Genomic DNA, 14,180 nt, shown 5'->3' on the forward strand with positions numbered 1-14,180 from the left:
AAACAGCAATCAATGTTAATCTATGAACTAAACCATACGTAAAATCGATCTTTCCTTATGTGGTATTGATGCATGTTTAACTTTTCGCGGCTTTCGGAATCAACGCGCCTACGTCTACGGAGCTTACGCAGAAGTGATTTGCAATGCGGTAGAGCTCACCAAAAGTTTTTTTTTTTTTGAGCTTCTGTAGTATAGAATTTGTTCGGTACGGTCGCGAAATCTTGCGGTAAAATAACTAAATTGAAACAAAGCTCAACAGTAAAATAAGTAGAATATTTAGGGAGGAAACCAAAATTTATCAACTTGCCAACATAGGCTATCACATTTATTTTGGTGGCACTCTTTAAGTGATAATAAGTTGTTTTTTTTCTCTACGGTTGTTTCGCGTGGCGTTCACAATTTGCGCGATTTTCGTATCTTACGTAATTTAGATGTTTAACTATAAACGGTTTCACTGACTCGAGGTCGTTCCTTAAGCGGTGTTGGTACAGGTTAAACCTTTGCCGACTGTCGGATTCAACGCGCCTACGTCTACGGAGCTTACGCAGAAGTGATACGCAATTCGGTAGAGCTTGTCAAACGCTTTTGAGCTTATAGAATTTGTTCGGTGCGGTCGCGAAATCTTGAAATGATTGATACGTTCTTTAAATTAACTAATTTGATACAAAGCTCAGTAGTAAATAAGTAGAATATCTAAGGAGGAAACCAAAATTAATCAACTTGCCAACATAGGCTATCACATTTATTTTGGTGGCACTCTTTAAATGATAATAAGCCTTTTTTTCTCGCTTCGGTTGTCTCGCACGGCTTTCGGAATTCGCGCGGTTTTCGTAACTTACATAATTTAGATATTTCGTTCGAAACGGATTTACTTATTCAATCGGTTTACTACGCGGATGTATCTACGCGCACACGTCACAGCATTTTTTCTATAACTATCTTGAAACAATACATACGGAATCCAGTGTTCAAGCGGCCAACATAGGCTAGTCCTTCTGCTGTATTGTCAAAGATAGAAGCAAAATTTATTCAAATGGGTCAAGTCTTGAAAATTAAGCTGTCACGCAGCTTGATACCAATAAAAAAAAAAAAAAAATAAAAAAAAAAAAAATAAATAAAAAATAAATGATCTTAACCTATCATGGCCTAGGCTGGCGTGTTACCGTTCGACTTGATGGTCCTACAGTCGTTAGAACAACTATCTATTCGCCTTCTGGAGAAAACTAGCGATGCTTCCGATCTTCCAGTCGTCCAAAGAACAGCAGAGCTTTCACCGAAGAAACCAATGCAACTATCTCCCAAATCTGCCAACATCATAGGAACACAGACCGTGAATGGAGTGTTCCAAAACAAACGATCATCTGGGATGGCAAAAAGTTTACTAGGGCTGGGAACCCCCCAGAAAAGTCCGTCCTATACTGCCTACACAGTTCGAAAAAGTAGTGTAAATTTCTGTTCAATATGATGCACATAAATGGAGCGTCATAACCGTTTACATTATATATCATGTAAAGTTCTGACACATTTCATGCAATGTAGCAAATATTGTATACAAAAACCCACAACATTGCTTGCAAGTTGCTTGGTTGCGTGAAATTAAATACAAGTCTACGTGAATGAATGTTTACATCACAATTAAAATTCAGAATTTTTTTATCTGTGTATAATCTCATATCAGTCCCATAACTACGGACTTTAATAATGAAAAATGTGAAAACAACATCAAGTCAGTTTATCCCATCGAGCAAAATAATCACATATCAGTCCCATACTGAAATTAAATCATCCGACAGGCATGGAGAATCATTTACATTCATTTCATGCATTCATTTACATTCATTCGCCTCTAACTTTTTTCATCAACAGCATTTCGCAAAATGATGTACAAAATTTTTGTAGGTTTTGTTATTAGCTACAACTTTTGTTCATAACTCAAATCTGTATCTCTCATGCATCACGAATAAGAGCGGGCAGAACTTGTTACTGTTTTTCAGTGAATGTAAAATACATTCACTGAAAATCAGTAGTGGCTTCTGTTCGCTCTGGTTCGTCATGTATAAGAGAAACGGATTTGAAATGTTAACAAAACTTGTAGCTAATACCAAAAACTACAAAAGTTCCACACATCATTTTGCGGAATTCTGTTGATGAAAAAAGTTAGGGGCAAATGAATGTAATTGAATGCACGAAATGAATGCAAATGATTTTCCATGCCTGTCCAGAGGTTAAGTTACAGTTCAGCTTTTTGAATCGCCATATATTTCGCTGATATAACAAACCATGCAAGCTGCATTGCTACTGATTATAACTTGATAAAATTATCGATAAATTTGCAATGATTTTTTTTTTTTTAATATTTACATGGAAATTGCACTTTTTAACTTAAACTGCCATTTTCTCAATACTTACTTTTTTCCATATGGGGCTGATATGGGATTATAGGCAGTATAGTACAAGAGGTAGCCAAGCGACTTTTTCAAGGACGTACCCTTCTGTACACTGACGGATGCAGTCGACCTTTTCGGCATAGGCGTCGCCAAATCCGACGCCCTGCCAAGATGCTGCAGCGTCTTCTCAGCAGAAACCTACGCCCTAATCGAGGCGGTAATCCAATCCAAAAACGTCCAATTCTGCTGGATCCCCGGCCATGCAGGCATTCAAGGAAATATTATTGCAGACCATCTTGCTGGTGAAGCAACGTTCCCATTAATATCCAAATACCAGCCATGGACGCGATTAGGAAAGTCAAACGTGCTATACGACTACGATACATCGTTGCGATGGGACCATCTTTGGCATACATCACGGGATGTTAAGGTCCTTGAGGTAAAATTTACCACTAATCCATGGAATGACACCAAAAATCCAGAAGACCAACGGATCCTGACCCGGTTAAGGATCGGACATACCAGATTTACCCACGAGTGCCTGATCAAAAGAACAGACCCACCCGTATGTTAATGCTGCGGCACCGTCATCAACGTTCGACATATTTTGCTAGACTGCAGGAAATATCATGGTGCTCGTGCAAAATACAACATTGACCCTTCTTGTCTGCAAACAGTTTTTCGTAACGAGGAGGAAGAAAAGAAAAAAAACTAATAGCCTTTCTTAAAGATACCAATTTGTACAATACATTGTAATTACTTATTATTTCGAGACATGAATGCACCATTAGATGTAAAGTGTGTATAATAAAAAAAAAATTGTATAAAGAAAGAGAGAGAAATAAACGCCGTTGAAAATGTATTTATCCGTAGGTTCTTATAAATGGGACAACCAAGTTTTGATATTTTTCAGCATATTTTCTGAACAAAATATGTTACTTTTAGTGCACAGTGCAATATAGCGATAGTTTGCAATCGACTTGATTTTTTTTAATAATGCGATTATTTTTTCAGGCAACTAACATAAGTAAAGCGGGGGCCGATTACTCGCGGCTATCTCGAGGTTAGGGGTAACAAATGGATGGCAGGGTAGGGATTGAGAACACAAGGTTTGGAGAGGAATGTGCTCTTGATCTCGAACTAAGCGACATATTGATGAAAAAGACAAACATGGGGGTACACCGATGGACAGCTAACAACTTGGAAGAACACAAGATGACACTAACTACTAAATCCTCAGATCTATCCGTTTTAAAAACACATAAATTAAATTCAAATAGTCAAGATCTCGGCTCGCCAAGACATCTCTAACAGATATCGCGGGTTGTTTTCCTCGGGCCCTGAGGGATGTGGATAACTCAGATCTGGCAACACGGTGTAAGGTACATGACCAAACAACATGCTCGATATCGTGATTGCCAATGCCACACGCACATAAATTACTGCCTGAGAGCCCAATTCGCTAGAAGTGCGAGTCTAACGCACAGTGATTGGACATAAGCCTCGACATAACGCGTATAAGGCTTGAGGGATAAGGTTGAGTTGCGTAAAACAAAACCCATCGTGCTTCTGGGATTTCGTGAAAAAGCGGCAAGCATCTTCTCGCATCCCATGCAACGTTACCTTCAATGATGCCCAGGCTAATACAAATGTGGATGCTGCAAACCTTTTCGCTATGTTCTTCGAGAGCGTTTTTAGTAAAGTGTCACCTGTACCAAGGCGCGATTGTTTTGCTCACGTTGCTTCACACAACATCAACCTACCCGTTATTCAGTTTTCCGCTATCGTTTTCTCTATAATCGACACGTGAGACGCACGGAAGCGAACCTTCGCACGAATCCGAAAAGTTTTTGGTCGTTTGTCAACTCCAAACGGAAGGAATCCGGGTTGCCTTGTTCCATGTTTCTCGGGAATGACTCGGTGAAAGAGAAAAATGCGACTTGTTTGCTCGTCATTTCAAGCAAGTTGTCAACGATTTCTCCGCTTCGCCAGCTGGATGCTACTGTTGGGATGCCACGTGATGTGTTTAGTTTCGTTATTCCGCGCATTTCAGAAGACATGGTGATAGCCGCAACACGCAAACTGAAGCTCTCGTTCGCCTCCGGACCTGACGGCATTCCGTCATCAGTTCTAAAACATTGTGTAGCCAATCTCTGCCTTCCACTTGCGAGGCTATTCAATCTCTCGGCACAGCAATGTGAGTTCCCCTGCCGCTGGAAACTTTCTTATCTGTTCCCAGTGCACAAAAAAGGAGATAAACGGAATGTCATAAATTATCGTGGAATCACCTCCCTGTGTGCCTACTCAAAATTGTTCGAGGTTATCATAAATGGTGCTCTGTTCGCACGCTGCAAAAATTATATCGATACAGAACAACACGGTTTCTACCCGAAGCGCTCCGTGTCCACGAACCAGGTGCAGTTCACTTCTAACTGTCTGCGATGCATGGATTCAGGATGGCAAGTCGATACTGCGTATATGGATCTAAAAGCTGCATTTGACACGGTGGACCATAATATCTTGCTGGCCAAGCTGGAGATACTCGGCATCTCGTCAACTGCTGTGGATTGGTTCAGTGAATCGCTATGTACATGTCAAGATTGGCGAGTCGGAATCGGATGTTTTCTCAAACAACTCGGGAGTCCCGCAAGGCAGTAACCTAGGACCGCTACTATTAACGATCTTTTTAAACGATGTCGCCTTGCTGATACCATCAGGATGCCGCGTTTTCTATGCAGATGATACGAAAATCTACAAAATTATTAAAAGCCTCTCGGACTGCTGGGATCTCCAGAATATGTTAGGTATTTTTGCTGACTGGTGCTCAAGAAATTTGATGAGTCTAAGCATAGAAAAATGTAACATTATTTCCTATCACCGAAAAATCGAACCAATCATGTTTGACTATGTTCTCTACGAACGCTGTCTTGCTCGTGTAGAGCACATAAAGGATCTCGGCGTTACCTTCGACTGCAAGCTCACTTTCAGAATCCACTACAATGACATCATCTCCAGAGCTAATCGACAATTGGGCTTTATTTTCAAAATTGCCGACGAGTTTCGTGACCCGCTATGTCTCAGGTCACTTTACTGCTCGCTTGTGCGATCCTTATTGGAGTCAAGTTCAGTTGTTTGGTGCCCTTTCCATGCTAGCTGGATCACTAGAATTGAATCCGTTCAACGCAAGTTTGTGAGATATGCTCTTCGTTTCCTCAACTGGCGTGACCCAACGAACTTGCCACCGTACGAGGAGCGTTGCCGTCTCATGGGAATCGAGCCATTAGAGGTGAGACGGACGGTCGCTCAAGCTATGTTCGCTGGAAAGCTGCTTACAGGTGACATAGACTGCCCAACACTGCTGTCACAGCTAAATATGTATGCCCCTGAGAGGTCTCTTCGTCAACGCGACTTTCTGTTTTTGGAACCACGGAGCCGGAATTATACACAACACGAGCCAATTCGAGCAATCAGCCGGCAATTCAACAACTTTTTTTATATGTTCGACTTCAATGTATCAGCTGACGTGTTTCGTCACCGGCTACTTGGCCTTTTCCGTACAGTTGACCGTAACTATTTAGTTTAAGTTTTATTTATTTAGGCAGTAATTGTCAGTTGAATTTTTCAATAAACAATAAACAAAAGAAGTAGTAGAAGTCATCGATGAGCTTGACATCAAAAAAGGACCTGGGACGGACGGAATACCACCCCTGTTGCTGAAGAACTGTTCAAGAGAACTAGCGAACCCAATTGCTCGCTTATTCAGCCGCTCACTTCACGAAAGAACCTTTCCGCCAGCTTGGAAAGCTGCTTGCATCGTTCCTTTTCACAAATCTGGCAACTGTAATCAGGAGACATATTATTGTGGCGTATATATACTTTGCTGTCTCAGCAAAGTCAACTCGACTCGATCCCGCACTTTCAAAATCACGTCTGGTGTACCCCAAGGAAACGTTCTGGGACCATTAATATAGGGGAAATTACGGCTTCGGCATGACAGACTATTTTCGGCAACACAAATTGAAACACTATTTTCACTGGATTTTCTTACGAAAACACTTAGCTGAATGCATGCAAACGATTCTTTATGCTTTCAGCTTCAATTTGACTATATTTTTACCACTGAGAAAAAGCAATCTAGCAAGGTTTTCTTGAAATGCAACACACGCACTACAAATTGTAGCTGATTTCGCCGATAATAGAACAGCAGATTTACATGCAGTTCAAATGCAACGGTTGCCGAAGAAAAACTGGTTGCCGACAATACTCGCTCTCACTAGAGAAGATTGGAGCTTTGTAAAAGCGTTTCAAAACAGTTTTTGACAATTCTTTCGACTGAAATTGTTAGAGCAGCTGGCAGCAAAAGATTGTAAACAAACCAATACTGCATATGTGTGCGTTCCTTAGAGAAAAAGGCTATAGAAAGAAGGTCGCTGCTTAGGTTGCCGAGAATACGTACATTCCCCTACAACATTTTTATAAATGACCTGTTTCTACTGCTTTCCTCGTTTAAGCTTTCATTCGCTGATGACCTAAAAATGTATCGTGTCATAGCTTCTCTTCCGGATTGTATTGCCCTACAAGAAGATATTGATACTGGTATGGTGTGGCGATAACGGCATGCGGGTCAATAACATGAAGTGCAAAGTTATTACCTTCGGTCGCTGCAATAACCCCATTCTTCATCAATACAGAATGGAAACTGCATCATTGGAACGTGTGTCGTCCATCTGTGACCTTGGCATTACCATCGATGCGAGGCTCAGATTCAACGAACACGTGAGCATTACCACTGCCAAAGCTTTTTCTGCTGCTGGGATTCATCCGTCGCCACGCTTCCGAGTTCACCGACATCCACGCTTTAAAAACTCTCTTTTGCTCGTTGGTTCGTAGCATTCTGGAGTACGCTGCTCCGATTTGGTCCCCTTATTATGTAGCTCATGTTCTCACGATTGAACGGGTGCAGAAAAGGTTCTTACGGTTTGCCCTGAGACAACTTCCTTGGAACGATCCGACCAATCTTCCTCCTTATTCTGACCGATGCAAGCTCATAGGATTGGAACCACTATCTGTCAGACGAGTAACGATGTAGCGGCTATTTATTTTCGATGTCATTGGAGGATCTATCGATTGCCCTGAACTTCTCGCACAGATCCCGCTTAACATTCCTCCTCGACGGTTTCGAAGCTCAGCTTTAATAGCAGTCCCGTACCACAGAACAAACTACGGCTACAACAACCCTTTTGATTCGTGTCTTCGCTTGTTCAATGTTGTCTGTGACGAATTCGATTTTAACTTGACTAAAAACGTTTTTAGAAATAGGATTAGTAGTAATTTCTAGTTTATAAGTAAAATAGTTCAGTCTGTACGACTAGTCGAAGACGGTGATAAATAAATACATAAATAAAATCACGGCTCATGTCCAACCCTTTGAACCATGGTTTGTTCGACACCTGTGGGAGAATAGAATGTAACCATCTTCCCAAATCACCATCATTCCATTTTTGTTGCCAACTGATGAGGTCTTGCTGACGAGCAATGGATAAAAATTCGTTGAAGGCAATTTGTCGCTCAAAAATATCGCCTTCCATTGCGCCCACCTTAGCCAACGAGTCCGCTTTCTCATTACCCGGAATTGAGCAATGAGATAGGACCCAAGCTAAGGTGATATAGTATAGGAGCAGTTGGATAAAGCACTCAGTTTAGATCGTATTTCAGACAGGAAATACGAGGAGTGCTTCATCGGCCTTATTGAACGAATAGCCGCTAATGAGCTAAGACTATCCGTAAACATGAAATAATGGTCAAAAGGTAGTGAGGCAATTCGCTCTACTGCGTAAAATATAGCTGCGAGTTCCGCAACGTATACGGAGCATGGTTTCTGCAGTTTATAGGAGGCGCTATGAAATTGATTAAATACACCAAATCCAGTGGAAGCATTTATGGTTGACCCATCTGTGAAAAATCTTTTATCGTTACTTACATGGTGGTACTTGATTGCCAAAATTGAGGGAACAACCATCGACCGATGGTGTTCTGGTATTCCATGGATTTCTTGCATCATGGTCAGATCAAAATTTACAGAGGAACTATTACTACCCATAATCGCATATCAGTCCCATCTTTGCTTGATTTCCTATCCATATGGGACTGATATGCGATTATGGGCAGTTATAGAAGGCTTGAAAGTAATCACGATTGGAGATTCATGAAGAAGGACCAACCTCCAGCGTCATGTACTCATAGTACAAACTCATGAATCTTGTTTGAGGATTTCGGTTGAGCAACTTCTCAAAGTGTTCTATTACCAAAGGATTCATTACTTCACAACGTATGAGAAACCGCACTACGCACAACGCAACTACGCATCATTGACATTGCACGGAGAACATTGATTCTTCATAACTGATTTGTAATTAAAAAGCACTCCGAATGTCCTCTGTCGTTTTCTTCTGTTTGATTTATTCACTTGCAGATATACATGAACTGATTCTTTACAGTACAATTATTAATTTGAGAGTAGATACAGTAGTTTAAACGGCAATATCAGAATAGTCTGTGTACTACACAGCGTCCTACAATAGGATTTTCAATTGCCCACTTCTTCCCTGTAGCTGCGGATAGTATTGTTTGGGAAAGTGGGCATCATCCCTGTGGATAATACCTCTAATGATAATAAGCGTTTGCGTTTTATTCTCAATTAAACAGAAATGCTATGCTGCTAAATAAGGAAAAGACATATGAAAGGTGAATCATATCATTAGAATCGAGACAATGAATGTATTCGTATGAATGTTTGTTGAAGTAGTTATCAATTCCTAATGTAAGCATTAGAATACGTTATTTTCGGAAGAGGTGCATATTTGCTCTTATTCTTAGCCTGTGTCCAACATGTCAAATATATATATTTTCTTACAACCATTCCATCTACAACACACCTTGTGGATATGACTTTGTCTTCAAATTAGTTCTTTTATAGCATCACATTTATAACCACAAATATCTTAGCACACATCTCATCTCTATCTTAGACACGCAAATTCCGGCGGAAGCATATACTTTTCATAGGGTTAAAACAACAATTTTGAAATATAGTAAACTAAAAGAAAACAGAAACTAAGATATCGAAAACTAGAATGGCACACATAACCAAAAACCAATCATTAAGTAGAAGGCTCAAGGATAAGCAATAATCAAGCGAAATGAATCTTGCTAACTAATTTTCTACGAATCACAAGAGAAATATAAATACTATAAACACTTGTTCCCTACTAAATTTTGTTGCGATATCTAGCTGTAAGTTATTTTTTTCATCTGTTAAGCAGTGTTCCTTTCCTTATTGTCGAGATGATCGTCATGTCCATGTTAAAAAAAATAATCGCACGTTTATCGTTATGGCTAATTTGTGTTACCTTGGGTGTAGTAACTCTTTGGAATAAAGGGAAAATTAAGCATCAACATTTCGAGAGTAGTTCTAGTGTGGATATCGAGAACGAACGAAATTCGGTGAGGTAATTCATAGGTATCTACTATAAATGCAAAGTTAGCTTCAATTAATTTGAACAACTAAGAGCAAAATTATGCCGTAACATTTTAACTGCTAAAATAAATTATGCTTAATTAGGGTGGTGGTCACTTTTGTTTTGTATACGCGTCCTATCTATACAATTTAACTTCTTTTTTTATACATTAAATGTGATGCTGCTTTGTTAATCTTACTGATACGCTGCGATCAGAGTCACGCCAAAAAACTGACTTGAAGCTTACTGTTTGATTTCCTTTGGCTTTGTCACTTTGAAGCATATCCTGTTGAAATGCTCACACATTTGTTGCACCTTAAAAAGAAGAAGTTTGCATGACCATTAGATTTATAAAAAACTGCGTTGTAAAATTAAACTCACCACAACGGATCCGTAATGCCAGTGGCCTAAGGAACTGCCAATCACTAGCAGGTACAAGACAGGGCGCTCAATGGCAGGCATTGAAATGCTCATCAGAACAGCGACACACAACACTCCAGTCATTCCGTTGAAAGTTTCGGCGATGGTGTTAGACATCTGAGATACAATGAGTCGACACTAGAACAAATACACAGCAGTTATTGATCGTCCAAATGTAATTCGAGCTCATCCGTTACTCACACTTATGTTACTAAAAATTGTCCCGCTAAGAATGTAGACCGCACGAGGGTCCCGGTTCATAATATCATTCGGAGATATGAACACCCACAGAAGCGACACAAACATGAACGTTCCATAAGTGAAAAGAGGCCGTAATGCTTCCTTCATCGTACGCATCTTTCCGGTGCGATCCTTGTACGATCTGTACATGTTGTACACCACCATCGGCAAGTTGGACATTGCACTAACGTGCAAACAAAGTTCCATCAGCTGACCAGCAGAGATGCTCCAAGGCAGTTCCGTCTTCCACATCTGATACCCGTACTGCCATGTGGCGAGGTACATTAGCACCGATCCCTAAAAAAGTTTTGAAAAATTAATTAGAACGTCCTTCTGTATCCCACACCTATTTCGATACTCACCCACATTCCTAGATCGTATCCCCAGGGCAAGTACAGCACACCCGTATTGTATTTTTCCCAGTGCGAAAGATAGAAGTTGAAAAATATCGTCCACATGATGTAGTACATACGGATCGGCGGCACCGACAGATCCCCTCGTCCGAAAATACTGTACAAGCAGGCAGGAATGAAAAACGCCGAATAAGAATCCAACCCGTGATCGAACAGCTCGCCCAGTGGTCCAGACAGCCCTATCCGGCGGGCCTGTTTACCATCAATGCCATCCAGTGTGTATGCTAGGAAAATATTCACTGCCGCCAGCACCCAAAACCAGTTGGGGATCGGTGTGCAGTCTTCACAGTCCGTACTAGCCCAGAAGCCCCAGTCGTACCAAGACAGCATCACAAAGTTTGCCACCGTGAAGAGGAAACCGGCAAATGTCATCAAATTGGGTGCGACCCATTTTGGAAAATACTACGTGAAGAGGGAAGGAAAGCATGATTTAGAAAGTTTCAACTACGAATAAATAGTAGACTGTTGGACATATATTCACAAAGGGAAGACATTATTGTACAATAACGAATCGTTTTTGGTATGGCTTGTATAACTATTCTACTTTAACGAAATAGCAGGTTTTATGGTAAGCGTGATTAGCTCTCACCCCAGCAGGCCTGGGTTCAATCCCAGTCGGCGCCGCCGGGATATTATGAGGCATAACATCTCTGATCCGTTGGTCCCCGGTTCATGAGTTGATGGGTCCGATAGGTAGGGTCCAGATTACACGTAATATAGCAAAAACGTTTGCCACTAGGTAAACGAGCTCCTTTTTAATCATCGAGTTGCTGTTATTACCATGTAGTCACAATAACAAATAAAACGATTAACGAATCTTTAATGTGGATGGGCCTGAGATTAGACTTTACAAAAGCTGATACGTCCTTTCGAAAAAGTAATCGAGATTTAAAGCATTTCTCACGTGAAAACACTCGAAGTAATATGTTTAATTTATCGTCCATCACCATATGTATCTAAAAAAAATTAACGAAAACGGGACATAACACATTTCAAACAAAAGAGAAAACCAAATAAATTTACAATGTCGAAAAAATATAACAGTTGAACGAATTTTATTCGAAGGATACGGATGTTTGCAGTAGGATCATTATCGTTCCACTGAACATGAATAACATGCAATATTATAAAAAAAAATGTTTATTAGAGTGGGTCATCGTTATATGGAAAAACGTAAACGTTACCTCACCAATCGAGAACAACCTTTTTTGATTTCATTTGGGGTCCCAAACAAAATTTAAGGACGATTGGTTGTAACTCGGCATTTCGCATTGCGTTTGAAATTTGTATGGAAATTAGTATGGGAATATCATTTTGCATTTTTATCTCTAGAGACCACAATTTTGCATGAACTTTGTCAAAGGAAGTTTGAAGCTATAATGTATCTAAAAAAAGGTATAACTATTCAAATATTTATGATTTGAATTAAACACAAAAAAAATCCCTTTTTCTGCCAACACTGCCGGTGTACCAATGGGATTCAGATTCCAAACTGAAATATTTTCGGAGTTTCTTATGAATTATTCAAAAACAATTACTCTATCTCATATGTGTAGTTTGAGAGGGGGGGCAATAATATACCCCGCCCCCTCACTCATATCAATAGAAGTAAAGTCTCAAACTGAAATAACTTCGGAGTTTCTTATCTTATCGAAATGGTATGTTCAGGATGAATTCTTCAAACATATTTGCTCAATCTCATAAGCGTAGTTAGAAATCGGGGGTTGGGGGGGTACTCTGTAAGAAGTTTTAAAACGAAAATTGTTGTAGTGTAAATATTTAATATAATATTAAATATTTGTCCGTTCATTTGTTAGTGAGGAGATGTTGTTTGAATTATTAGTCCAGTTGCTGTATTATTTGTATATAAAGCATTTATTTGAAATATTAAACTGCCATTCGAGCCACCCACATTTAGAAAACACAGAAGTAGTCGTACGTCAAAAAAGAATAATAGAAAACGGAAACCACCAGTTTCGTCTCAGACACAGGTACAGTCGGATTTCGCTTGTTGGGCTAACTTTAAGTGGGCTACGTTTCAGTTGGGCTCCCAAGTCAAACGTCAATTCTAACAGTGCTGATTCCTTTTCGAAATTTCGACCGGATTCATGCAAAAACCGGCAAACGAGTGGAGTAATGATACAGATTATTTCAATGCGATACAACGAGTTGCTTCCTTGATGGTTGTCAACGATATGGCTGAATGAGGTGTGGAACTGATTTCTGACAAGAGGCCTAGTTCAACAGCAATATTTGCTTCAGGGGATGGAACAGCATCGAAAATAGTACCTTGAGAAATCGTAGAATATAATAAAATGAAATATAATTTTTACAATCCAATGACATTTGTGTGAATATATCTGACATTGTATACTGCACCAAAAGAGTAGGGAAGGGAATGGGGGTACTCGCTTCCAAACTGCTCTTATGAGATTGAGCAAATGTTGTTGAATAACCCATCAAAATAACTTGAGAGATGGGAAACTCCGAAGTTATTTTAGTCTTTATGTTTACTTTCATTGATATAAGTAAGGGGCAGAAAGGATACAGTAAGCTACCCCCCATATCTAACTACGCCTATTATATGTAGCACATGCTTTTGAATATATCTGAACATACCAGCTTGACAAGATCAGAAACACCGAAGTTATTGCAGTTTGAAGCTTTACTTCCATTTATATGAGTGAAGGGGGCGGGGTATAGTTAGCCCCCCCCCCCATCATCTCTTAATATGCCTATGAGATTGAAAAATTGTTTTTGAATAATTTATATGAACATACCAAATCGATAAGATAAGAAACTCCGAAGTTTCCTTGATTTGTTTTCCGTCGATCTTGTTTTCCGTGCTGAGCACCAATGCTACCGACGCCAGGGAGGCAGCTCCCACACCTGGACCCTACCTATCGATCCATCAACTCATGAACCGGGGACCAATGGCTTTACTTTAAGGAAGGCGTGATCAGAGATGTTATGCCTCAGAACATCCCGGCGGCGCCGACTGGGATTGAACCCAGGCCTGTTGGGGTGAGAGGCAATCACGCTTACCACTACACCACCGGCGTCGCTAAACTCCGAAGTTATTTCAGTTTGAAACTTTATTTCTATTGATATGAGTGACAACCCCCCCCCCCCCCTACCTCCTACTACGCATATGAGATAGATCTATTGTTTTTGAATATTTCATCTGAACATTCCAAACCGAT

General features: G+C 40.2%; 1 protein-coding gene across 1 annotated transcript in view; it reads right to left on the reverse strand.

The window, feature by feature from the left end:
• Nucleotides 1–8,819: 8,819 nt before the first annotated feature.
• LOC135710372 (ethanolaminephosphotransferase 1) overlaps nucleotides 8,820–14,180 on the reverse strand; it is a 33,401-nt gene continuing 28,040 nt past the window's right edge. The window contains exons 3-6 of the mRNA XM_065232930.1: nucleotides 10,927–11,379; nucleotides 10,526–10,861; nucleotides 10,286–10,462; nucleotides 8,820–10,219 (exon numbers count right to left, since the gene is read on the reverse strand). Coding sequence (XP_065089002.1) covers nucleotides 10,148–10,219; nucleotides 10,286–10,462; nucleotides 10,526–10,861; nucleotides 10,927–11,379 — 1,038 coding nt within the window. The 3' untranslated portion in view covers nucleotides 8,820–10,147. The remainder of the gene's footprint in view (nucleotides 10,220–10,285; nucleotides 10,463–10,525; nucleotides 10,862–10,926; nucleotides 11,380–14,180) is intronic.

Source organism: Ochlerotatus camptorhynchus, unplaced genomic scaffold (assembly GCF_037179485.1).
Source record: "Ochlerotatus camptorhynchus isolate MF236.1 unplaced genomic scaffold, CSIRO-AGI_Acam_v1.1 ptg000379l, whole genome shotgun sequence".
NCBI lineage: Eukaryota > Metazoa > Arthropoda > Insecta > Diptera > Culicidae > Ochlerotatus > Ochlerotatus camptorhynchus.